This window comes from Cyprinodon variegatus, unplaced genomic scaffold (genome assembly GCF_000732505.1).
Source record: "Cyprinodon variegatus isolate N-32 unplaced genomic scaffold, C_variegatus-1.0 Scaffold380, whole genome shotgun sequence".
Classification (NCBI taxonomy): Eukaryota; Metazoa; Chordata; class Actinopteri; order Cyprinodontiformes; family Cyprinodontidae; genus Cyprinodon; species Cyprinodon variegatus.
Genome location: NW_015150833.1, coordinates 636,575 through 663,335, shown reverse-complemented (window position 1 = coordinate 663,335; position 26,761 = coordinate 636,575). Strand labels below are relative to the sequence as shown.

Sequence of the window (26,761 nt, the reverse complement as noted above, 5' to 3'; positions counted from 1 at the left end):
TTTATTTATTAATGAAAATATTTCTGTAGAATTTTGGAGTCCTTGTTTTTGTTGAAAAGTTTAGTATCGTGACAACCCTACAAATAGGTAAAACCCTTATAAATCTAAATATCTCCTCTCTAGCGCACTAATCAGAAATTCTTGATGTAAACATTAAACATCAAACTTTTCCAAGGACATTTAAAAGCATCAATGACTCCATTAGCCAAAGAGACACCAAAAGAAAATGTATCTTTATATATGCTGACTCTCTTCTACTTCTACTTCCAGCAGATGAGCTAGAAGAAACATTCATTGATTCTATCCATACATTTAAAATGAAGGCTTTTTCTGGGAAAAAACGAGTCTCTGTGGAGGAGCACTCCACCAGTCAGAAATGAAAAAGCGAGTGTCAGAAAGCTGTATGAGAAAGACTTGGACTCCAGCCTTACTATATACAGTATGTCATCTTCATAGAGAGACTTTACAGATTTATTTTTAAACTGAGAATATGCAAGGTAAAAAATTTTCTCAAAGAGCATCTGCAAAAACATGAACCTCTTTTTCCATTTTTCTTGCGTTCAATTCAAGTAAAACACTTTTAATTGTCTTGTTGCTGAAATGTGCTATATAAATAAGCTTGACTTGTTTGATACACAGTGCTATGAAACATGCATCTGTTTTGTATTGATTGTTTTCTTTCTGGCAGCCAAATTCATTCTGTGGTGAAACAGTGACAGAGCCAGAGAAGGAGTGAGAGGTGGGTGTTGAATAAAATGTTTTTTTTTCTTTTCTTGCTGCTTGTTGTGGCTGCAACACAAAATGTGCAATAGATTCCAGTTGTATCTGTTTGAATTCATGTTTCAATTCTACTATTGCTCCAGTGGTGAAAAGTCTGGGCCACAACTTTTCTTTATTGTATTCAGCTTAGCATATTAGAATATTATACAAGAGGGAGCACTGGCTTCTGACACTTACCCAGTCATGTTCCAGATGTTTTGCACAGCTGGTACATAAACAAACAGACACTCAACATGGTACCTTTAATTATTCAGGATAAAATAGAGCTACAAGCTAGCTAAAATACAAAGGCCAAGTGTCTTTTCTATGTCTCTTTAGAGCATTTTACTTTTAAGTCATTTTCAGAGGTAATATCCAATATATATATATTTTTTTTCTGTATACTGTATATTGTTTTGTCATTTCATGTGCTTTAATGCTTGTAGATTTTTTTATATAGTTTCTAAATGTTGTCTTTTTTAAATATACAATGGTGCTTTCATCATGTTTTTGATTGTGTTTTTATTGTGTAATGTTATATCTACCAGGTCTACCTATCCTGAATTATTTTAACATGGGACGGACTAATCTAGAGATTATTAACTTAATTTTAGACTCAAGGCCTCTGGATATACAGCTCCTGCCCTGCCACAAAAAAATCTAATGAATATAATCTAATCTAATGAATAAAATATATTCCTTCAATAAATATTTTTACTTTATTCTTTTGTTCAATTAAACAACAGTTTAACACTATACTTGCTGAAAGATGGTTTTTTTTTTGTGATATATTTTCTAAATAAATAAATAAAATAAACAGTTTGTAACACTTTTCAAATTGTAGATATTCATACTGATATTTACATAATTTGGAAAACTTCAGAAAATCATTTTTGGACTTTGTATGTTTCTTTAAAGTTAAACTTCTAAACTGTTTCTTGTGTAACATTATTGGTAAAACCCATACAAATTTTCCAAAAATGTCAGGTAGAGAATTATGGACCTCCTCAAATCTGATTCCTTCAGTTCACTTCCAGAGGCCTATAGGTGCCATGTTTCTCTATTCAAACAAATATATTTAGCTGTATACAGCATAGAAATGTTCACCCACCATACTGTTCTAGATAAGATGGGTTTACTGTCCCAGACAATAGAATACTTTTGTGTTAAATCTTTACAAGGTATAGAGGACGATCTTTTATGTCCCGGGTGGATCATCTAAATAAGTGGTCCTCCTAATTGTCAATAATTCCGGTGATATGTTTACGTAAGGCCATCCTACGTGCTCGTTCCGTTAGCTACCTTTTTCTGACCATGCGCACTTTCTGGAGTTTATCTGTGGTGAGCTATGGTTTCAGTCAGTCATTGAAGCTCACCTTTCTCACTGCGGTTCTTTGAAAATGGCCGAGGGTCATAGGAGAAAAAGTGTCTACGAAATGTATGAGAAGAAAAAAAAAGGCCTTAGCAGAGGCAGATATATCCCGGAATGTTTTGTGCGGAGAGCTCTCCTTGCAAGGCACTATGGGATTTGATGTCACAGCGGCCTACTGTCACTATAGGCTGTCGCTACATGGCGCAAGCACCGCTTAGTAGAGGAGGAGTTACGTGAGCAACGGGGATCAAAAAGCAGTTATCATCTGTCCGAACAGTAAGTTAACTGATTTCAATATAAAGTCCAGAACATAGTCCACGCTCTATATAGTGATTGAGGCATTTAGGGGTTAGGGTGGAATCGGACACAGTAAGTTTGTGTGAGCTATGAGAACAACCACTTTTAAACAGAGCGTGCACAAAGAAAAATGGGCTTGTGCATGGTCTTGCATTTGTTTAATAGGCGTTCCCTCTCAGGGTTGTGCGTGTGCATATTTTTTAGGTCCAGAGAAAATTTTTGGGCCGAACTAAAAATATGTGCAAGAACGTTGGTCTACAAAGCGGACTTTGGAAGATTAATTGACTCTGTCAGAAGGAACGAACCAAAATGGTAGCAAAGTATTGGGAGAAGCTTGAGTGAAGATACCCAAAATGTTGGACCAAAGTTATACAGTTTAAAAGAATTTAGGGGAAGGGTTTTGAACCTTTAACTTTGTCTCACTAGTCAGAAACATAAATGTCTGTTTTATTATTCTGGTATTAACAAACAGTGATGTTTTTGGTAGTTTTGAAAAGACTTGTTCCAGTACCAAAGCAAAATCAGCCAACAGTACTCAATGACTATAAAGTCCTCCTTCCCTGACATCCAGCATCATGGTGGTCCTAGCGGACTCCTGGTCTACCTTTGCAGGCAAACAAACATCTATCAGCATCCCCTGTAGTTTGCTTTTCACCTTAGTGTTGAAGGTGGAAGGTGTCATCAAACACCTGCTTCAACAAATCAACTTTTATTTAGACAAAGCAGACAGCACTGTGGGAACCATCTTCTATGATTTCTCAAGTGTATTTAACATAATTCAGCTTGACTTTCTTTATCAAAATCTCCAAAACAATCAGGTTCAGGCCTCAACAATCACCTGGATCAAGGTCTACCTGACACACACACTGTTTATAAGGCTAAAGGGTCGCTTATTTAATCAGGTAGTGGGAAGCACAGGAGCACTATGAACTGGGAAGTATTCTCACATTTCCCTTTTTACTCTGTTCACCTCTGACTTCCTGTAAAAGACTGAGTCCTTTCCTCTGTACTCGCTCTGTTGGTGTATAAGAGAAAAAAGCTGAACACAGGGAACTGGTGGCATGGTGTGCAAACAGTAATCTGATCCTGAATGTTAACAAAACAAGGAAGATGGTGTTAACATCATTGGAGAAGTACAAAAAACTAGTTCACCTGAACAACCTACTAAATAGAGTTCATTTGCTAAAACGGATAACTCAGTTTTAAAGTTTTTTCAAAAAAACATACTTTTTATTAGCAGTGTCATGCAAAGAGTAAATTACATACCTCAGCTCTTTTTTTTTTTTCAAAAATGTATTTTATCTGTTTTTGCAAATTAACTTTCTAAATGTAAATCCATCTACATAAAGGGACAGAGCAGTTTAGGTCCTTCAGTGTTTGTAGCAAGATGCTATTAGTATTTTGTGCAGGTAGTGGACTCTTCTGGCAACAAAGAAAATCAACTAATCTAATAAAGGCAGGCTCTGTTGTGGGAACTCCTGTAGAACCTCTGGAAATGATTTTACAAAGAATTGATCTTCATAAAATGAATTACATGTTGGGCAACCTTTAGTATCCTCTCTTCAGAAGACTGTTGACCAACAACAGTGTCTTCTGTAAGAGGCTTCTCCAGATCCAGCATTAGACAAACCTGCAAGCATTAACATCTACGACAACTCGTTGGAAAAAAAAACAAAAAACCCTTATGAGTTACAAAAACATTTATTTGTCTTTGGCCTCAATAAAGTGTTTTTAAATTGAATTAAAAAACTTAAACATTGATGTTTGAGAGCCTAGAAAAAATGTCAAGACTTTTTGCTGAGTCCTTTGTTGAGGTTTAAATATAAAGCACGAGTCTGCAGGCAGGGAATACACAGCACAGCTGGTGAGATAAGCTTTTGACAGGTTGATAAATAAAACCACTCAATCTCACCCAGTAAAAGAAATGTTGCATCAGGATGTATCTCATCTGCAGCACACTGACGGGAAATTAAGATTCAAGTACATTTTCATATTCAGCACAATGTAAATTGACTATAGGTCATGTCCATATCACTTTTATTTTCTATAAAAAATAAAGATCTAAAACCTCTGGCAAGCTTTACAAAGAGTTTAGGTTCTCAGCTGCTGTGCGTTTATTTGTGTGTGGGCTCTTTAATGATATAAAGCTTTGTAATAAGCACTGCTGACTGCAATCAAATTATGTTAAATTGGTCGTTTATTCATCGTCATCTTTGGCCTTTTATGTTTTATGGTAGATAACACCATTCTTCCAAGCTGTGCTCTAAATGATTATATTACACTTTTGTATATCTACGTATGTGTCTGTGTGCTAGTCTGGTTAACTATTGAAAAAATTAGTTCAGTTTTGACTCTAAACAGGCCATTCCAATAAATATACATTGTCTTCTATTTAATTAGAAATGCACTGGGGTTTTACCAATTTTCCAAACAAGAATACTGCAGTATTCCACAGTAATGTAATAACAAAAAGTAATAACTGAGCTACTGTATAAAAGATGTGATTCACCTTTAAATCCTTTATGAAGGTCATTATTTTTGTTAGTTAAATATAAATATTCTGGTTTCAGAGCAGTGTTAAAGAAATAGAGATCAGCAGGAACTAAAGCAATTGCTCAAAGATGAAATCAAATGTTTTTTGTTTTGCTTGCATCCCTAGCAGCCCATGTTACTTATATTTTTTAAGCACCTCGCCACAACCACTTGACTTTTGGTTACCTTGGCAATAAGCATGCTAAATCCTGCTCCACTTCTTCAGGTGGAAGTGAGTCAACTGAGCTGTTGTACAAATCGCCCCCGTACCATCCTCCCGCGTTTGCATGAGCTAGTTGTGGAGCATGAACAAAACTGGAACAAAAACAGGAACCCAGAGACAAATGACAGTCTGTTGTAGTCAACAGCAGTGTTTCCCCTCAGGCAAAACACTCTCTGGCACCAGCACAGTAAGCTTTGAAGCATCCTTTCATTCATTGATCAAGAATGCACAAATCTTTTTAACCGATTCCTGGGCATGGATAGCAGTCACAAAAGCTTTGAAACAGCTGAAAAAACTGTTGGTAAATAAAAAGCGGTACCAGAACTATAGGTTTATGTACTTCTACATTTTCATTGTTCGTCTAATAAGATATAAGAGCAAACCTGATAAGAAATCATTTCCTAATTATTTAGTTTCTTTTCTCAGCATTTCAAATTATTTACTACAGTCCCTCTGTATTATTGTAGCAAATACAGTATTTTGTATAAACATAAATCCTATTTCATCCTTTTGAAAGAATAACACTCAATATACAACATATGGTATCTTACAAACAAATCTTTAGGGCTTTATTCACGGTTTTATGTAATAGCAACATGGAGTAGCGCATACACCTGACAGGAAAACATCATAGAGTTCAGACAGATTATAACATAATCTTCTGAGCTTTAAATATTTTATAAAGAGCTGTTTGATCATTTTTGAAAATAGAAAGACGTTGACACATCTGTGAACATTCGGATAAAATGACAGGTTGGGCAAACTGATAAGCAGCCAAAACTCCCGTGTTGGCTCTGGATGGGCTGCATAGAATGACTGCTCAGGTGGGAGGATTTTTGACAGCACAATTGGTAGTTATGTTACCAACTGTACCAACATTTTTTTTGTTGTTGTTGTTGTTGTTTTTATCTTAAATGCAAGATTTCTTTTTTCTTAACAGTTTTGGTATAATTTCTGATGTAAGGGTGTTAGCTCTCTCCACTAAAGGCATGTTTTAGAGTCACTATACTCAATTTAATGACTAAACTACTAAATTAGTTGACAATTATTTCAATAATCGATTAATCATGATTAATCTTTAAATGTTTCAGCCGTAGTTACAGGTAACCCACCATGGAAAACTCACTCTAAACCTAAATTAGCCAGGGTTAATCGGAAAAAAGATGGAGCTGAATACAAGATAATCACCAAAGAGTAACAGAGATACTCAAGGTTGTGAAGATTTACTTTCTATATCAAGACAATATGTGGCAAGACTTAAACATTGTTCTTTAAATATGCTGTGAAAATCCAAGCCATTTTGTATAGTACTGCTATATACCAATTCAGCCTGTCAAGCTACTTGTGCCTGAAGAATACACTGCATTTAAGAAACTCACATAAAAGAAGCATCATAGGCGCTGATCATCACAATGTGATGATGACAAGAAAATACACTTTCAGTTCAGTCAAAGAAAAATCAATAGTGCTGTAGAGTAAATCGCTGGAAAGACCATCATGAGATCTCAAACAGACTGTTGGATGCAGCATGTGTCCTAATTACAGTGTAGTGCAAAAGATCTTGAATGCTGTGGACTCAGTCAGCATGAAATGCCAAGTCACCATGGTAACAGAGGATGCAATACACATGGATAATGGAGACAGATATTCATCACGTTATCTTTGTTGCAGCTTGAAAATTCTAATTATAATGTGGGAAATGTTGACAGCTGTGATGAATGACTAAAACAAAAACATTAATAAGCCGCCTGTCCAATCTAGATTTATGCACCATAAGAGTCTGAGCCACTGCAGGCCACGTTGGAGCGCCTCTTCCTATTATGTAAGTGCATTCAGCAACAGTGACGGTAATATCAGAAATACCCACAAACACGTTTTTAAGAAAAAAAATAACTATTTTTTTAACTGTTTAATTTTTTACTGTCTGTCCTCAAAGTTGCGTAACATTTCAGTCACACTATCCCCTCTGATTAAAGAGCGTCACTGTCCATTGATAATTTCTGGAGAAATAAACCTCACTGTACAACTGTTATGTAGCTATATTAGTCCAGAAGGAAAACAACATGCGGTCATTTTTTTTTTTTTCCACGCGTAAATACACAATAATATAGCTACATCCCAGTCCAGACACCGCGACATCTGGCGTGGAAATCTAACACTGAGGATCAGAGCGCAGGGTGGCAGAGTGATCCTACCTGTCCGCAGATTAAAGGATCTTCTGGCTTCAACCAGATACTGGATGTCGCTCGTGGAGCGGAGCCTCCTGAGCGGTCTTCGGTCTGTGCAGCTGAGCGGGGTGGTCGCCATCAATTTGAGCCAGTGTCCAGAGATGACTGCTGGCAGACTGGGACAGAAGCAGAGCTTCTCACACGCTCGGAGGCTGCGATCCAAGAAGAGGAGGGAGTAATGTACACACACATGGGAAGGAGTAGAGAGAGACAGAGGGAAAGAAAGGCATTGGTGGGAAGGATTTTTTTTTTTTTAAGTGGGCTTTTTATTTTTATTTTTTATGAAGCAATCAATGAGCTAATTTTGCAGTTTGGAATAAGCTTTAAATAGGACAAAATTATCTGAACACAGTAATTAACAGAGCATTGCGCATCAAGCTAAAATCTGCAAAAAATACCTACAAATCCGAGTTAATATATAGGCTAATTTATTAGTTTTTAGCCTATATGATCACAAGTAATGATTATTGAAGAGGATTAGAGCCACGGAAAAAAAAAATTGACTTTTAAATATTATTTCAGTTTAATATGGGAAAAAAGTCAGAATTCTGACTTTAATCTCAGAATTCTGACTTTTTTCTTAGAAATCTGACTTTCTTCTCAAAATTCTGACTTCAGTCTCAGAATTTTGGATCTTAATGTAGTAGATGGGCACCCTGAAGGAAGAGATGTGATGTGGGAGCACTCAGCTTCACTGACAAAGGGCCAATAACACATTGGTGGAAAATGACGCAATTAGGCAACTTTTTACGTGCCCGAGGGGTCCTCGGTGATGCTATTTCATTGCTGGAAGAACAGAAAGGGATTAAAAAAAAAAAGATAGTTTAGTCTCTAAAACAGACATGGCTACAGCTTGATGCTAACATGTTTGTTAGCTGTCAGATTTAATTTAGAATTCTGAGATAAAAGTCAGAATTCTGAGATTAAAGTCACAATTCTAAGAAAAAGTCAAAATTCTGAGATTAAAGTCAGAATTCTGAGAAAAAAGTCAGAAATCTGAGATTAAAGTCACAATTCTAAGAAAAAGTCAAAATTCTGAGATTTAAGTCAGAATTCTGAGAAAAAAGTCAGAAATCTGAGAACAGAGTCAGAATTCTGAGATTAAACTCAGATTCTGACTTTTTTCTCATATTATACTAAAATAAAAATTTAAAATCAGTTAACATTTAAGAAAAATTTCAGAGGCCCTACACCTCTTCCGTAAATAATTATATCATATCGATGATAGGATTATAATAATCATATTAATGCACACAGTACAAATGAATAAATTTGTTGAGAACTTATTAAAAAATAAGACTGTAAAAAACGTTCATTCTCTAATTGTTTGTAGATAACACCACGTTAAATCCATATTTAGAATCTAGCAGTTTAATGTATTTATGATTAGGTGTACAGGGAATATTTTCTTCTTTTTCTAAACATTATATATTCCTTCATATTTACTGTATTCACCACCAAAGTTCATTTTATGTTAACTTTGTCCTTAAGGTTTATCTAAAAAAAAATAAATAAATAAATAAAAAAGCAGTTAGGTTGAAATTTACGGAAGAGATAAATAAATAAAGTTTAAATTAAGCTTAAGGAAAGCAATAGTCCCTCTGCGTTGGAGAGTTAATCAAAAAAGAACGACGGTTACTGATATCTGCCGCCAGGGGGCGCACTAGCGTGAGGCATATTGCTAAAGCTGGCTTTACGACACCATCCTTGCTTTGCGGCTCCTTCTGATGATTGCAGGGACATAAGTAAACAATCCCAGCGTGTCTTACTGATCTGACAAAAAAGGGAACTTTGTCTCTCGAGTTCAGTTCCATAAGACTTCACGTGTAAGTTCGTTGTAATTAAGCTCTTCTCATCTTCTTTTTTATCGATGCAAGCTAAGGTTACACGATTTTCTTTGCACTAACGACTGCTCTGTGAGGCAGTCACGTAATTCACGGTTTGGGGAAACCTTTGCTGTTCTCTTAGACACGACGACTGCTACTTTAAAACTCACTGGCATGTTTTATTTGAGATTATTTGTAAAAAAAAAAAAACATTCAACTTTAAAAAAGTGGGCCGTGTAACGAATTATAAGCATTCAGAGACGGAAAGAAATGAAATGGTTGTTTTGTTTGGAGGGGTTGGCGTCCTGTTCAGCTTGTTTGACTTGGTTCAGGTTAAAAGGTGTTTCCTTTCGACTGGTTTTCTCCCTTTTCTCTACAGTTAGGTATTAAGATAAGCAAACATGTGTCTTTGTCTGCACATTCCTTGCTTTATCGGTGTAAAGAAACCCAGACTGTCTCTGTACTCATGACTGCAATGTAAATACAGCTTAATCTGAACTGCATTACCCTCTTTTTTCTACAATATCTTTAACTTTAACCGTTTTTAGGGCAAGTTAGCGTTTTTGATCGCTTGCATACACCTTACAAATAGAGTCCCCCTGTCCCTCAGTGAGATCTAGAAGCACTAGATCTATATCCTGCAAAGATCCTGCTACATGGCTGTACATCTTATTTTAGCATTTGACCAATTAGATGAGCCCTTCAATGCTATATTATTTACTGGGAATTGAAAAAGTTAACAAGTCAAGAGGTAAAAAGCTATTTGAAAAGTTAAAAAGTAAAGTTAATCAGCCCAGTTAACAATTTTTATAAAATTTAGGTTTATATACAAAAACATTGTAAGTGCCAGTATCAGCATTAATACTTCTAAGGTTATGTTGGACCAAAAAATGTGTTTCTTTCAATCTCAGAGTGTTTTTCATGAATTTCTTATTGAAGCACTTTAAAAAAATATTTTTAAACACATTTGGGCAAGTTGGAGTTTCTTGCTATTTCGTTGATATTAATTTTTACCATGAAAATATCCATATTTTTTTAATGTTACAAAGGTAATAAGGTCTTGTCCTGGATTCTAATAACACTATTGGCTTGAAATTTGATCTTTAAAGTATTTCCTGAGTTCCCCATGAGCAGCAAAGTCATTCATTATTTAGTCGAGAGGTTAGAGGGCATTTAAAAAAAGATTAAGGTAATTACAATCAATAACTTCAGTGAAATCATAATGGATTAAAAAAAATAATAATAATGTAACAAAATAATAAAAAAAAATAAAAGTTGATAATGTTAGAAAACTGTATTTATTGATAGAAAATATGATTTTAGATGGTGTGCTTAGCTTTTCCGTTTCCTTTTTTCTTTTTTTTTTTGCTTTGCTTCTCAGCATATAGATTCGGACTTACTATATAATATGTTTGATTTGTAAATATGTATTTAAAATTTCAATAAAAGGAGCAAAACAAGATTAGTTGTTGTTCTTTAAGAAATGGTATTTAAACCTAAAAGGAAATTATGCAACCCTTAGAGGTGTCTTGAACTGAATGTGAATAATAAAGAGAAATGTTTGAATGGAAATCTTATGTCATTTTTCTTCTGGTCTTTTAGTGACAATGCTTCTCAAAACCCGAGCCGTCCTTCCACTTGGTCTTCGCATGTGCTCCACACATGTGACAACAGGACCGGTGATTGATTCAGGAAGACTCAGTTCAGGTAAAACAAGAACTTTGCACATTATTTGGGAAACATCATTACATAGACCCTATTCTTTTAGTCTTTATCAACCAAGAAAATTTCAATTTTTTGTGCGATATTAACAATAAGGCAGCAGCTAATGATAATTGTTTTAGTAATTGATAATTGTTATGATTAACTGAGCAATAAACATAAAAAACCGGCACATTCTACAGATTTTTGCAAATAAATCTTATTTCCTGAGTAATAGAAATGTGTGAATGTGTGAAATATATTTGGGTATTTACCAATCCTGACCTAAATCATACATACTTTAATTACTCATATGGAATGGAATGAGCCATTTATTATTAATGATACGTGGGTTAGATCAACTTTTAAGGGAAGCAGAGTTTTTCAGATTGCTAATATGAATTTTAGATGCTTGCTAAATATTGTAGTATTTGATTTTTGTCGGTTTTCTAACTGATTTCTGATATTAATACAGAACAGGGACATCCCAACTAAAAAAGTAAAATTTCTTTAGTGAATACTTGAGCATTTGTAACAATGGATGCATCTCTAGTTAAGAAAAACAAACTCTTACATCATCATTTCAAAAGCATAGTCTTTTCTGCGAACGTAGATAATACATAGGACATAGTTACACATCATCTATCAAAAATTTGAAGAGCCAGAAATTTAAATTTAACCTTAATAAACACAGTGGTCTTTCTGCTGACATCTGTTGTTTTCTAAACAGTTCTTTCAGTGAAATACATCTTATATGGTTTTGAAGCATGAATGTATATAAAACGAGCAGTTGATGTGTTCTGCTGAGGTGTTGTAGCATCCAGGAAATGCTAATTCCGTTTCTGCAGTACTCACTTTTGAAGAAGATAAAGATTTTTTTTTGTTCCATTGTAAATTATGATCAAAACACTTTTGTGTTCATATCACAATCGAATGATTATTAATAAGTTTTTATTTGACTCTCAGACATGTCTGAATTCCGAAAGGCCTTTGCCAAAGCTAAGAATATAGCGATCATTACCGGTGCGGGTGTGAGCGCAGAGAGTGGAGTACCGACTTTCAGGGGAAAACATGAGAAGTGGAGAAAGTGGCATTCTCAGGTAAACTCCCAAACAAGCTGTTCATACATGTTCATTGGTTCATGTGTGATTGTACGTTCTAAACTAGCCCGTGTGGATTTAACCTTCCAGGACCTTGCTTCTCCGGAGGCTTTTTCTCGTAACCCGTCTCGGGTTTGGGAGTTTTACCATTACAGACGGGAGCTTGTTTTGGACAAGAAACCCAGCGCCGTCCATTTGGCCATAGCGGAGTGCGAAGCTCGTCTGAAGAAGCAGGGACGCTCTGTGGTAGTTATTACCCAGTGCCAAGACGATTTGCACCGACAGGCAGGGTCAAAACATGTGCTCAAGATACACGGTGAGTGTTAGTGAGAATTCTATAGTAATGACATCTGTAAGGAACTGGTGGGCAATTCTTGAGATCATTTGTGCACATTTTGAATGAGAAAGACAAAAATTGGTTTTGAATCTTTCTGTTGTATGTTGATCCCTTTGCTGTTTTGGATTTGATGAGTGGAAGCACCTGATCACAATAATTGGTCATTTTTTTGAAGAACATTTGGAAAGGAAATCAAAGCCTGTCACTTCTATTTAAATAACAAGTTTAAGGAATGAATAACATGGATATATCCACTGAAATAACCCATTTTCTGTTTGCTTGGTGAAAAAAGTTACCATAATTGTGTTGTGCACTTGGGACTTTTGGTCTGTCAGGTCTTTTTCCCCTGAACACATGCCCAAACAGCTGCATGTAACGACAACGGATGAGGAGTGATTTCAAGCAGGATCCTCATCAAAGAGAAATCTCTGCACTATTATGGAGCCCATTAACAACAACTTCTAAGCCACAGTACACAAAAATCCAAGAAAGAATTTGCTCTATGCTTTGTTAAATGTTAAACTCAACTGACACATATGAAGAGATGTTTTAAAATAGTTCAAAACTTGTAAATCAATACTAAATAAGTTTGCCTCATGCATACCCTTCAGTATGGATCCCATGTTTAAAAAAACAAAGTTTTTCCTCAAGAATTTGAAATGAGGTTAAATGAGTTTTAAAACTGTAGAGTAACTACTTCAAAACTACCTCAAAGAGGCGGATAAACCATCATTTTTGGTAAAATAATGTTTAAAGAATGATTTGCCAGAAATCAATTACCGCTTAGATTATTGATGCCTAATATCATGGTCATTTAAAAAAAAAAATAACAACACAGGTTAGGAAACCTTAAACTTGTGGGAGACACACCTTATTGGTTGACTAGCTGTGTTATAGACAATGAGGCTAATGGGGAACCCGTGTTAAATTTAAATTTACCGATTCACGTTGTTTCACCTCCGATTCTTGATCTAGATATCTACAGATCCTGAAACTTCTTATACCAAAGATCTGTTTGCTTTAATGTTATCATCTTTCTGCTGATTTTTATTTGTCAGAGGCTGTCATAAACTCTTCTTTACCACCAAGTATGATCTCTCTGAGTAGACATGCAGTTTCCACTGGGAATGGCTCACAGGCGCCACAGTCTCAGCAGAGACTCCCAGACTTCCTTTTCCACAGACACCTCCTTTAGCTGTGCTGGGTGGAGCCAGAGGCGCTCCCAGGCCAGAAGAGTGACATAAGCCCCTTTTCCACTGAAAGCTCTGGGATTCAAATCCCCAGGATTAGTGTTACCCAGGTAATAGGAATCCTGGGTATTTCATCTGTGTGACTTCCATTACTCTGAAAGTCCAGTAACAATAATCCTGAGAGAAACCGCACTGCACCTACTGTCCTGCGGGTGGTGCTAATAGGATAATAAGAACATACAATGGTTCTCTGTTTGCCAACCCTACTATAAGAAAATACCTTAAAATTTTCATTTGACTTTAAAATCAACCTGTATTAATTAGTTCATTTAAAATAACTCTTAAAAAATAATTTACACTGTTTTTGTTATTATAATAATAATCCATAAATCTCTTGATTTCTAAAGCACAAAGAGAAAACATTATTTTTGTCAAAATGTTATTTATTAAGCTTTGACCACATGTTCTCAAATACATTCATTTATATTAAATAGAAACTCTAGGCAATGGATTCCATGAAGGAAGGAACCCTACAAGCCAATTCATAATCTCCCCTCTGCAGCTGTGTCAGCATAGAACCATGAAAAATAAACAAATGTGTATTTATACATGTATAGAAATGGTTTCCCTCTGCTAAATTAGGTTAACATGAAAAGGCAGTTGAAAGAGAATGTATATTTCCTTTTTCTACAAGGAAAAGTGAAAGTCCTCCATCAGATCATTACTCTATTGCTCTAAATATATTTTTTAAGGATGGAGAAACTCTTTAGAATTAATACCTACATTAACTTACAATGTCAAAACTTTCTAGTCACAATTATTACATGTTATTATCTGGCACCCCAGTTTTTACTCCATTATCACTTTATGTTCTCTTTCAGTCACTACTGACAAATACAGAGAGCAGGAAAGTCCTGGGACCCTGGCTTTCTCTTGGGATTCCCACTGCTTCTACCGCCGGGTTAGCTTGGTTAGCCTAGCAGCCAGTCTGGACCATCAGAGTGACTCTGTCACTCTAAAAACATATTAAAAAGTACAATAATAATCTTGATCCACTGACTATACAGATAAAGTTTTGAGGTGTACTTTGTTGCTCAAAAACATTTTTAAAAGTTTTTTTGTGAGAAGCTTAAAGGGGAACGACGTTTTTTTTACATTTGGCCCTTGATTTTACATTATTACTTCATGTTTTACTCACCCATATGAGTTTTGTGTCATTTCGAGCTGTTCCGAAGATATTCCGTTGGGTTATATCCAAGTAACGTCTTCCTATGGGCAAACGACTTCAAGGCACATACTTTGAGTGGAATATCATCAGAACAGTTCCAAATGACACAAAAGTTATATGGGTGAGTGGAACATGATGTAATAACGTAAAATCAAGGGCCAAATATAAAAAAAAAAAAAAACGAAATTCCCCTTTAAGGCTTGAACAACAACAGTCCTACTCTTAACTTCATCGTTTACTTCCACCGCTGGTGGAATAAAGCACAGCGGCCATACCCAATGCCACCCTTCAAAAGCCCAGAAAGCATCGAGTCTAGAGAAGGACCAAAGCTCCAGGAAAGTAAAACTCCTGGAAAGTGATTTCACCCATGTAAATGTGTATGGAAATGCTAGCCTGGCTTTCAAAAGCCCAATGTTTTGGATGGCAATAGAATAGGGACTATAGTCCCTCCAGTGTGTCCTGGGCCTCCTCCCATTGGGACGTGCCTTGAAGTCCCAGAGAGGCGTTCCAGGGGGCAACTAAAAAATATGTCTGAGCCACCTCAGCTGACTCCTTGATGTTAAGAAGTGCCTCTGCCCCGAGCCTCTCCCAAATGGCCCCACTCTTTACCCTACCCTGCCACCATGTGGAGAAAGCTAATATTAGCTTCTTGTATCGGAGAACTCGTTCTTTCTGTCATTATCCAGATTTCATGACCTAGGCATAGATGGGAATTAGGCAGCAATTTAAGAGCTTTGCTTTTTCTCTGAGCGCACTTCTCTACAAACAGATCGGTGCAGTGTTTACATTATATTGACAGCCTCACAAAACTATTTATCAGTCTCCTGCTCTATTCTCACCTCACTCGTGATCAGGACCCCAAGATATTTGAACTCCTAAACTTGAGGAAGGAATTCTCCTCCAACTTGAAGGAGACAAGCTACCTTATTCCTTTCAAGAACCCCGGCCTTGGACTTGGAAGAGCTGATTTCAATCTCCTGCTCCTCTTCTACAGAGACCAGATAGCCCCTAGTAAATTTCTCTCGACTCCATACTCTTGGAGCACCTCACACAGGGCACCACGAGGGACATGGTTTAATGCTTTCTCCAGGTCCACAATGCATGTGTGGACCGGTTGATCAATCTCAGATATGCCCTGTAGAGGGTGTAGAGCTGGTCCATTAGTTCACAGCCTCAACCTCTTAACAATACCCATTGGTCCTGTCTTAATTATAACTTAATTTAGCAAAGATAGGGAACAAACCCTTGACAGAAAGTGTAACAAACAGAACCTGAAAATCAGAGCGTTTACAAGCTCTGACCGCCTTCTCAGGCTTTTGCAGGTGAGGGTGATCTAAAGTTCTGTTCGATCTAAAGTTCTTCCTGTGACTTCTTCTGGTGAGAGCCGCTCTACCCTTCATGTTAAAAGGATGGAGCTGCTGCCTGACAGAGAAGTAATAAAGAGACTTTTTCTTCTTGGGTTGGGGGCTAAGATGTGAATTGAGTTTGGGTTAGGTATGGATATGTGTTGGTAATGGGTCTGGGTTATGCCTTGGAGAATGAATGGAAATTATTGGAAAGGCACTGTAAGCATAACAGGACTTTGTGTTATAGGCAGTCTGCTGGAGACTCGCTGTATGAGTTGTGGACAAGTGACTGTGAACAAGCAAAGCCCGATATGTGCCGCCCTAAAGGGCAAAGGGTAAGTATATATATAAATATATATACTTATATTACATAAATTTAAATATATTACACAAATTCTACAGAATTTGTAGTCTGATCCTTTCTGTTCGACTTTGCACAATTTGCTTATTTCCAGAGCACCTGGCGCAGATGTTCCTGAAACACAAATTCCTGTAGATAAACTGCCAAGGTAGGAATTATCTACAAATCTTATCAATAACACTAGACACAAAAAAAATCCTGAACTTTTCTTTTTTTGTTGTTTTTTTTTTTTTTAAACCTATTTATATGAAGAGTGGTTGAATTTTTCTAATCTCTTTGATTTGTAAATTTCCACAGAAAAAAAAAATTAAGTTCCAAACCTTTAAGTTGGTTAAAATTTTGCTATAATATAAAACAAATAGAAACACAACAAATACAATTATTTGTATATCAGATGTTGTAGAAAAGCACTTATAGAATAGCTTCAGAATTAATCTTTTTGCTCATTCCTCTGACGCTCATTCCCTGCTCCCTTTTTGAGTTCACTGTCTAATTTGACCAGACTGCTTTCAGATGAACTCAAAACATCTTTAAAGACAACAATATCTGTTAACACTCCTCATTTGGGAAGCATAGTCTCAGAGTACCTGGTAAACCACTTAGAATTCATTGAAAGTGGTCATTATTTTTGTTCAAATGTTTATGTGGAGGATGTGTTAAAACTTTGAAGCAATCAGATTTTTACGTGTATCATTAAGACTGACAGATTTGACCCAAACGCAACAGAAAGGTTAATGTGAGACTTTGTTTTATGTTTCTGCCTATTTTAAATTCTATTTTCAGCTATTGCCTTTTTTTTATTATTATTATATTAGATAAATGTCACTTATTGCTCTTGTGATTATAGTAAACAGTGGATCAAATGCATATGCATTGTACCTATAACACAGTAAACACAATAAAGTAAAAGACGTGTTACAGGCTGCCGGTAAACAAACTTCATTCTCTAACAGTCCTCTTTTTTTTTTAGTTTGCACCTTTGCTTTGCTACATTTGTTTCTATGTGACATTTTCACTGCATCACTCTGTACAAAGTAGTCTATAATGAGACGACGCAGAAGGACAATGAGATAAACTTGCTAAAGAGTCTGAGATGTTAGCTATTACAAAGAGACCTAAACTAATAAGGTGTAACTCACCCCGGTGTAAAAGCATAGCCTCGCCCTCATGCTGGTCCTCTGTGGATGTTTTTGCTTCACCTCCTCCTCACCTGTCTTTCTTTATTCTCTCTCTTTTTTTATTACATTTAGTTTCTGTCTATTTTTCCATCTCATTATTCAAGGAGATTGCATATCCTTTGCACTAAGGATGTTCTATTGCCTGACAGGACACATTACAAAAGTCTGAAAAAAAACTGCAAAATTAAACAAATTTAAATAAAAAATATTTAAAAAAAAAATCTCAACTAGCATGTAAATGGCCCCCTTAGCCTATGTTTATACAGTATGTTTACAAAAATAAATTGTTTTTGGGGTCCCACTTTAAACTGAGAGATAACTAAACTTCTCCACTAGGGGGCAATGGTGTGCTTTGAAGGGTTAAATGCTGCTTTGGTTGTATAGTTAGCCTTAAATATGAATGCATTTTGGTTTCAGCTGTTTGGTTTGAATTGGTTTCTCAGCTGTCTTCTCCCTTTTTATTTTATTTATTTATTTATATTTTATTATTATTATTTTTTTTCCTACTTGCTTTGATTCTGTTTTATCTTCCTGTATTTTAATCATGCAAAGCACTTTGCATTGTCTTTGTACTGAATTGTGCTATACAAATAAATTTGCCTTGCCTTAGATTATATTTTTTTGGTACACTATTACCAATGGTACGAACTTTTTTTTGTTATACATGTAGAGGAGAATCAATCTGTTCAAAGTTCTGTTGTCATCCTATAAAGATGCGAGGAGAGAGACTGCCATGGTCTTCTTAGGCCCAACGTCGTCTTCTTTGGAGAAACTCTGGACTCGCATATTCTGACCAAGGTAGAAAAGGAAATGGAAATCTGCGATCTCTGCCTGGTGGTAAGTTCTGTGTAATCTAATTACAATGACATGCATTTCTGTTCAGTAAAAATTTATTTTAGAACTGTTTTTCTAGAGCTAAACCGGAATTAAAATTTTTGGGAAATCTGAAATTGACATGGGGGGGGTCATTGCTCCCTGTTGTTTGCATGCAGGTGGGGACCTCATCCATTGTTTACCCAGCAGCCATGTTTGGTCCCCGGGTTGCTTCCAGGGGTGTTCCTGTGGCAGAATTTAACATGAATACAACACCAAAAACTGAATATTTTAAGTAAGTTGATGAAATAACTGAATTTTTAAAAGATTTAAAAAAAAAAAAAAGTCTTTCCTGCATTTATTGTGTTGCTAACTTTAAAAGAGGCCCAAAATATGGAGAAATATCATCAATGGTCCTCAGGTTTCTAACATTTGTGTTTTCTTTTCTTCTTTGTTTAATGGGAACCAGGTACCATTTCCAGGGTCCATGTGGAACCACGTTGCCTCCAGCTCTCGCACCACATGAGTCAGAGGAGTTGTAAAAATAATAGCTTGATTTTCTTGATCAAAGTTGGCGGTGTCTTCTACTTTATCATAAAATCCAAACCTGCTGGAGTTCATCCAACTTTATCAAACAGAAAAATGCCCCAAACTCTTTCTTTTTATAGTGTTATCGATTTCATAATAATTGTAGATCTTGATTACTAATTGGAATTAGATCAGAGTGGAAGTTTCAAACCAACATTCCCGTCTTAAAACAAAGCTGAAAAAAATCTAAGTTCACTCTGAAAGGGAATGTGCTATGCATTAAATAATATTCCATATTCAGATTAGATCTTTGGGGGATATTTATTTGCCATTGGATAGTATTCCTCTGTTCCTACACTATCTAACGCAGAGATGTACAGACATACTCTTGTGCCTTTTCAAACTGTTTATTCAATTTTGACCAAATTTTTGCTGTGAACCTCAAGTGCAAATGAAGCAATGTTACAGAGTTTTAGTGAAGTGTTTAGTTTACTGAAAAGAGTAGAGGGTAAAGCAGAATAATAGACTTCTGACTGTTCATTTGTTTTTATGTGATGTCTGAAGTCATCTGGTTACATGCATAATGTATTCAAAGGACAATAGGTGAATTTTTATATTTTACAATTTTCTAAATCATGTTTATGTCATAAAACAGTGAGGTTTCTTTTTTTTTTAAACCAAAAGCAATAATAAAAAGAACATTGCATAAAAAAAGGCTTTATTGTCTACAAACTAAACGCACAGCTCTTTTTCTTGATGTTACAACCTCTCATGTATTTACACAAAGCATTATTATTAAAATTCTTCAATGTTTTATCCTGATTTTGTGGGCTTTCATTTTCTCTCCTGCTTCAGTGGACCATAGCCCTGCATGTAAAAAATGAACAGTAGAGGGAAGCAAACTGCTTTTTTAGAATTTTGCTTTCTGTGATGAACATTGTACAGTCTTGTATAAAGCATTTTACTGGTACATTGGCACCAAAAAGGAGGGCTTATCTCTAATTTTACAAAGAAGAAGCATTATAAAGTATATTGTTTTTGTTTAATATTTTTTATAGTTTCATATTCTATTTTCTGCATTAGTTTAGAAATGCCTGTCATGGTTTGCACCAAGGGTTAGAAACCCTCACCTATAAATAGAACTGAAAGGTTATTGGAAGGTTATGTGCATTAGAAAGATATAATAAAGCTCTTTCTCCAAGAGGGCTGTTTATTTCTTTTTCTTTTTATTCTAATTAATAGGTCTGCTCAAACGTGAAAGAATGGGGGGTATGCAGGTATACAGCAGCCCCTTATATCAATAAGGAAAGCCTTGATGTGTTTGTTAGGATTGATATAAGATTTGTGAATGAACTGCTTCATAGATCTGACAATATTCCATTTTGAGGCCAATAGTGAATTTTTGGTATCAACACGGGGGAGTGTCTTTACATACATCAAACATACAATATGACTGAAACAGTCCATGTTCATCCATCATGTATGACTTTTTGTTCATATGCAGACTGGCAGAAATGTCAGCTCAAAGCAGTTAAAGCTGGTTGAGCCTCCATGAATTTTACACAATTCCATAGTGAGGCCAAACTGTTACACAGCACATGTGAGCATCTCTATAGGGGAACACAGTTAAAAGATATTTCTTAGTTATTGAAAACCGATTGAATGGGTTCATGTGGTTTACCTTAAGTACTTGTTGATCTAAAGCCACATGTATCTGTACTGTCCTTTCATCAGCAAAATTTTTTTGGCAAACTAATGTTCCAGAGGATATTCCTCTCTTCACATGTTGCTATGAAGGTTTTTTTTTTCTTGATCATGGGAAAAAATAGCGATACTATAATCACCATTACTTGTGGTTGCATTTGTACATCAAAACCAAATTAATCCATCCTATTGGGCATTAATTCCCAAAGTTGTGGTTTTAACCCCACCTCGGGATCCAGATCAAACAGTAAGAGGTCATTAGGTTCAACTACAGAAATTAAGATAAACAAATATTTGTGTTGAAGATACTAAATATATAAAAGCATTGTTAAAATAAATAATAAAAAAAAAAAGTTAGTTGTTGTGGCTTATGTTTGTGATATTATTAGAACCTATATTTTAAAATGTCTGCATAGTCGATGAGTATTTTGGGTCATGATTCAGCTCATGGACTATCTATTTGGGTCGGAAGCAGCGATCAACTTGTAGCATCCAAGGAGAATTGTTGAGTTATGGGTATTGCTCAGGGATCAGGAGTCAGTCTGAGATTGGAGCCTGTGTTTGACCGATATTCTGGTATTATTTTCTGTCACAAATGCTCTGCTTTCTAACTAGAGGGCCACCAAGTCCTTCAGCTGTCCTGGGATAAATTACTAAGGATTTATTGTTTTCTATAGATAAGGAATTTTATGTAAGCAGACTCAAGTTTCCCCAAAACTGTAAGATTCTGGTCACTTTGAATATCCTTACATCTTTCCTATATATTTGGACTGCGTTTCGATTCATAGAAACACCTTTTAGGTATAATTGCACATTTTAACAATGTTAGGTTAAAGCTAAGAGCCTAATGCGCCTTGAAAGAAAGAATTATCTATAATATCATTATTCCTCAAGGGCGAAGAAATTTTTCGATACTCTTAAATACTAAATATATTACCATGGACCCTCTTTATTGGTTCATAATGTTTCAATTACAATAAAAACAAGTAAATTACATACATATACTCATAGAGAACAACCCAAAAGGAAAAACAAAAGACATAAGTTTACCCCCTCTAATACTAAATATACCAGTAAATACACTAGTACTAAATATATTAGTATGTTTCAAAAATTCCAGAAGCTCTATTTTACATTAATAGGGCACGTTTATATTAAATGTTTTATTTTTTGTTCTAAAAGAATTTGAAATATAACAGAGCTTGATGATATGTAGAGAAGCTCACAATTCACAACTTGGGAATGAAGACCAGCGTATGTGAGTATACCTTTATGCATACTCACACACCCACATTTACACTTTCAGGACTAGAAAGGCACACGCTAATCTCCTGATGGTCCCCTCCCAACCTTATACTACCTGAACTGGATACTGGCTAAAGTGACAAAGTTTTGCAGCTAATCTCCAGTGTTGGAACCAGGGCTATGCTAATTTTCAAAGTGGCATTGTCCCTTTATGTTGTCCCACAGGCTCATTTATAAGCCTGGCCTGACCTATTTCTACAGCGCATATTTAATGCTTTTTAGATCCATTTGACATTCCTTAAGATATACCATTAGCGTAGACAGCACACTGGGAGTTTTATATACATTGTGATGTGTGTTTTCACTATTAGATCAATGAATTATGCTTATGGTGCACCTAGGAAGCCTCGCTGAAAGGGAGTTGTTGTTGGAGAAAAGCTGTTCTGTTGTCAGGGACTCAGGTTCAAGCTAATCTGCTCTAACCCTGCTCTAATTAGGATCAGGGCTTGCAGCCACTTTTTCCTGGTTATTGATCACTGGTTAATCCTTAAGACCTTCTAACAGCATACTCTGGTTTGATGGGACCTACACAATATTCATTGTACAGGTGGATTTTGATCGTAAAAAAAGTTTCTCTGATTGTCTTTATCATTAGGCTACCCATTTTCCCATTGCTCTGTCTCTGCAAAACCAAATCTTCACTTGTTTGCATTCATGATTTTCAAACTTGCACAGTTGGTAGAGTTTAGTATTATTGTATTCAAAATATTTCCATATCAAGGTAAATATCAACCGGATTAAATTATAATTAATTAATCCTTTAAACCGAACACAATTATGAATTTATTTCATGTTCCCATTCTTATATGGCATATATCAAATATTTTCATAGTATTTAGGTGTAAAATGTCAAAATATAATATATCTGTTGTTATGAATGTCTGTTTTTTTGTCTGTTTGTGTTTGTCTCTGAGTGTATTTCCTTGATGCTTATCTCATGCGGCAGAGAATAGCTGCTGCTGGGATTCAGTGTGGCACGTGCTACTTTGGGAGACATACGAGCGAGGACACTTAGACTGGACGCAAAGACACATGCGCAAACGCACAAGTAGGCTACACACTGAGATTATCTAAATAATCTAAAGCTTCGAGAGGATTTCTGAAAAGCGGGTGTTGCACTTGAATCCCGTGTGTCTAATAGCTATTGAAACACTCTAAGCTAACTAAAGTGTGTAACAAGTGCAGGTATGTCTTGCAGTCATAATTAAACTTCCTAATAATTTATTTGTCAACAAATATCCCTCCAGTAACAACCTAAGTAAATATTTCTTTTACATATTTTCATGCATTATGACTTAGAAGCCTTTTTCGATTAAAAGCTGTTGCTCATCAGCATGCACATCCAAAGGACTTGATCAACACCACCCTGCACTTCTTTCAGCAATAATATAAAAAGGTAATGCCCCAGAGCATTTACAGCTTCAGAGGAACCTGGAAATTACACTCACTGTGCTAGACTGTTTAGAGTGTGACCATGTTTTGTAGACGATATGAATATCTTGTGCTGAATTAAAAAAACAACTACTTTACTGATTCAGGTTCCACCTTGATAATCAGTAGATTTTGTCAGTGCTAAAGTTCTTCAGCAAAATGTTTCATTAAATTGTAATCCAAATGTATCAAAACATACTGTAATTAATACACTCTGTGTTGTTGCTTTGTAGACATATCCCAAAAGTGTGTTTACTCTGTTTTGGCTTAGGACATTGTGATAATACCTGACATAAGCTAATTTACATTATGTGCTGCTACTCCCTCCTGGGTATGTCTTGGCTGTTCCATTTGTTACTGTTGAGCCAGCAGATAAAACCGCCAGTGTGTAGACACCCTGTTCTGTGCTTGATCCTCTGTCAGCAAGTGTAAAGCACTGTTTATACATGGGTAACACATTATCAGCTAGAACAGTAAATGTTCTAGCTGATAATCTTCTTTGCTTTTTAAAAAGAATGATTTTAATGTCTCCTTGCTGGATCTATGTGGCTGATTTTTTCAAATACAGGAAATTCCTGCTTGTATGAGAAGGAAACCCAAAAAGACATACACTCACCTGCCACTTTATTAGGTACACCTGTCCAACTGCTCGTTAACACTTAATTTCTAAGCAGCCAATCACATGGCGGCAACTCAGTGCATTTAGGCATGTAGACATGGTCAAGACAATCTCCTGCAGTTCAAACCGAGCATCAGTATGGGGAAGAAAGGTGATTTGAGTGACTTTGAACGTGGCATGATTGTTGGTGCCAGAAGGGCTGGTCTGAGTATTTCAGAAACTGCTGATCTACTGGGATTTTCACGCACAACCATCTCTAGGGTTTAGAGAATGGTACGAAAAAGAAAAAAACATCCAGTGAGCGGCAGTTCTGTGGGTGGAAATGCCTTGTTGATGCCAGAGGTCAGAGGAGAATGGCCAGACTGGTTCGAGCTGATAGAAGGGCAACAGTGACTCAAATAACCACCTGTTACAACCAAGGTGGGCAGAAGAGCATCTCTGAATGCACAGTACGTCGAACTTTGAGGCAGATGGGCTACGGCAGCAGACCACACCGGGTGCCACTCCTTTCAGCTAAGAACAGGAAACTGAGGCTACAATTTGCACAAGCTCATCGAAATTGGACAATAGAAGATTGGAAAAACGTTGCCTGGTCTGATGAGTCTCGATTTCTGCTGCGACATTCGGATGGTAGGGTCAGAATTTGGGGTCTACAACATGAAAGCATGGATCCATCCTGCCTTGTATCAACGGTTCAGGCTGGTGGTGGCGGTGTCATGGTGTGGGGAATATTTTCTTGGCACTCTTTGGGCCCCTTGGTACCAATTGAGCATCGTTGCAACGCCACAGCCTACCTGAGTATTGTTGCTGACCATGTCCATCCCTTTATGACCACAATGTACCCAACTTCTGATGGCTACTTTCAGCAGGATAATGCGCCATGTCATAAAGCTGGAATCATCTCAGACTGGTTTCTTGAACATGACAATGAGTTCACTGTACTCAAATGGCCTCCACAGTCACCAGATCTCAATCCAATAGAGCATCTTTGGGATGTGGTGGAACGGGAGATTCGCATCATGGATGTGCAGCTGACAAATCTGCGGCAACTGTGTGATGCCATCATGTCAATATGGACCAAACTCCCTGAGGAATGCTTCCAGCACCTTGTTGAATCTATGCCACGAAGAATTGAGGCAGTTTTGAAGGCAAAAGGGGGTCCAACCCGTTACTAGCATGGGGTACCTAATAAAGTGGCCGGTGAGTGTACATTCACAGTACTGATTGTGGTAAATGGTCTGTACTTCTATAGCGCTTTGTTCAGTCTAGGACCCCAAAGTTCTTCACACTACATGCATTCATTCACCAATTCACTCACACACAAACACATTAACATGCTACCTGTTGTAACTAAAGGTTCCCTGGGGCAGACTGCCAGCAGACCCTCCTACTACTAACAGCAGGGAAGGCAGGGGATCGAAGACATAACGATGCTCCAAGTGGTTGTTACAGGACAAACCCCTACGTCCGGTTTGTGGGGACACCGTTGCCCTGTGTAGCAAGCACTAAGGCTTATTGCTTTCACTACCGAAGTAGACAACCCCAAAATTTATATATATTTTACATATGAATCAAATAAGGTCCCTTGGAAAAAATATGCAATTTCCTGAAACTCAATCTTAGATTTTTCGTGTTTCAACCTGAACCTCAATGCATTTTTGATTGAAATTCTATGGCATTTAACCAACCCACTGTGGTCATTTTTTTAAGTGGAAGAAACAGGCATACCCTGTTTTCAAAACACTTTATTCACACTTTCTTTATGTTTCTTGCTTCTACATATTTTTAGTGGCCTCTAGATGGCCTTTCCCAATCTTTAATTATTTCAAGTAGATGTCTTTGAACTGTGGATTTTTAATTGGCACATAAAAATCCAGATATTTTAGATATTTTTTTATGACCTAAACCACTAATACTTGTTAACAACTTGAATAAGTGCAATTGGTGAATATTATTAATAGATTAAAGCACAACAAATGTTGCTATATTATCAAGAACCACAAACACTTCTTATTTATATATGCTGAAAGGTATTTTAAATACCAAAACTCACTGATAGCAATTATTCTGTTCAAGACTACAAACAAAAAAAAAAAAAAAACTAAAACAACACCAAATTAATCAAACAATCAGTGGATTTAATATAAACAAAGCATTGATGTGAATTTGGAATGTGGGGGGAACTGGCTGCAATTGCTACCCTCCTCAAAACAAACCAGCAATGCAGGCTTAGCAGTTCAGTTCAGATCAATCAATAAAACATCCAGCAAATTCCCTCTGGAGTAAATATCAGCATCTAAAGCTACTTCTAATAATCAACCTGCCCAGGCAAGATGAAAGTAGCAAAGAATGACAAAAAGCAAAATGTCCCGTTTGAAAGGCAGGTTGGCAACAGCTCCCGATGATGTCCCTGGAATTGCTGTAGCTTCTTCCACAAGAAAGGGAGGGAGGAAAGTGGTTACCTGTCAGATTGCTTGGCCAAAGCAACAAGATAGGCCTATTCTACAGTAAATGAGGAGAAATGTCAAGTCCCCTTGGATCACAAAGAATATTCACTGGTCAGGAACAAAGATGGCAGCTTTAGCTCAAGGGCCCTCCTACAGAACTGGAGTTTGGAAATCTGCAGACAATCTGTTCACTCTGACTCCAAGCTTAAACAAGCTTTTTCTTCAAAGGAATTTTG

The 26,761-nt window shown here is 36.5% G+C and overlaps 2 protein-coding genes across 2 annotated transcripts in view; one reads left to right on the top strand and one right to left on the bottom strand.

Moving 5' to 3' along the window:
* LOC107092426 (phosphatase and actin regulator 1-like) overlaps nt 1-7,525 on the bottom strand; it is a 65,440-nt gene extending 57,915 nt beyond the window's left edge. The window contains exon 1 of the mRNA XM_015386913.1: nt 7,379-7,525. Within this exon, the coding sequence (XP_015242399.1) occupies nt 7,379-7,490 (112 nt within the window). The 5' untranslated portion in view covers nt 7,491-7,525. The remainder of the gene's footprint in view (nt 1-7,378) is intronic.
* Nucleotides 7,526-9,102: 1,577 nt separating this feature from the next.
* Nucleotides 9,103-20,151, top strand: LOC107092410 (NAD-dependent protein deacylase sirtuin-5, mitochondrial-like). The gene is made up of 9 exons (XM_015386889.1): nt 9,103-9,237; nt 10,840-10,944; nt 11,905-12,038; nt 12,129-12,354; nt 16,387-16,474; nt 16,595-16,648; nt 18,392-18,515; nt 18,671-18,786; nt 18,961-20,151. The coding sequence occupies exons 2-9, from the start codon at nt 10,845-10,847 to the stop codon at nt 19,031-19,033; spliced, it is 915 nt and encodes a 304-aa protein (XP_015242375.1). The 5' UTR covers nt 9,103-9,237; nt 10,840-10,844; the 3' UTR covers nt 19,034-20,151.
* Nucleotides 20,152-26,761: the final 6,610 nt, after the last annotated feature.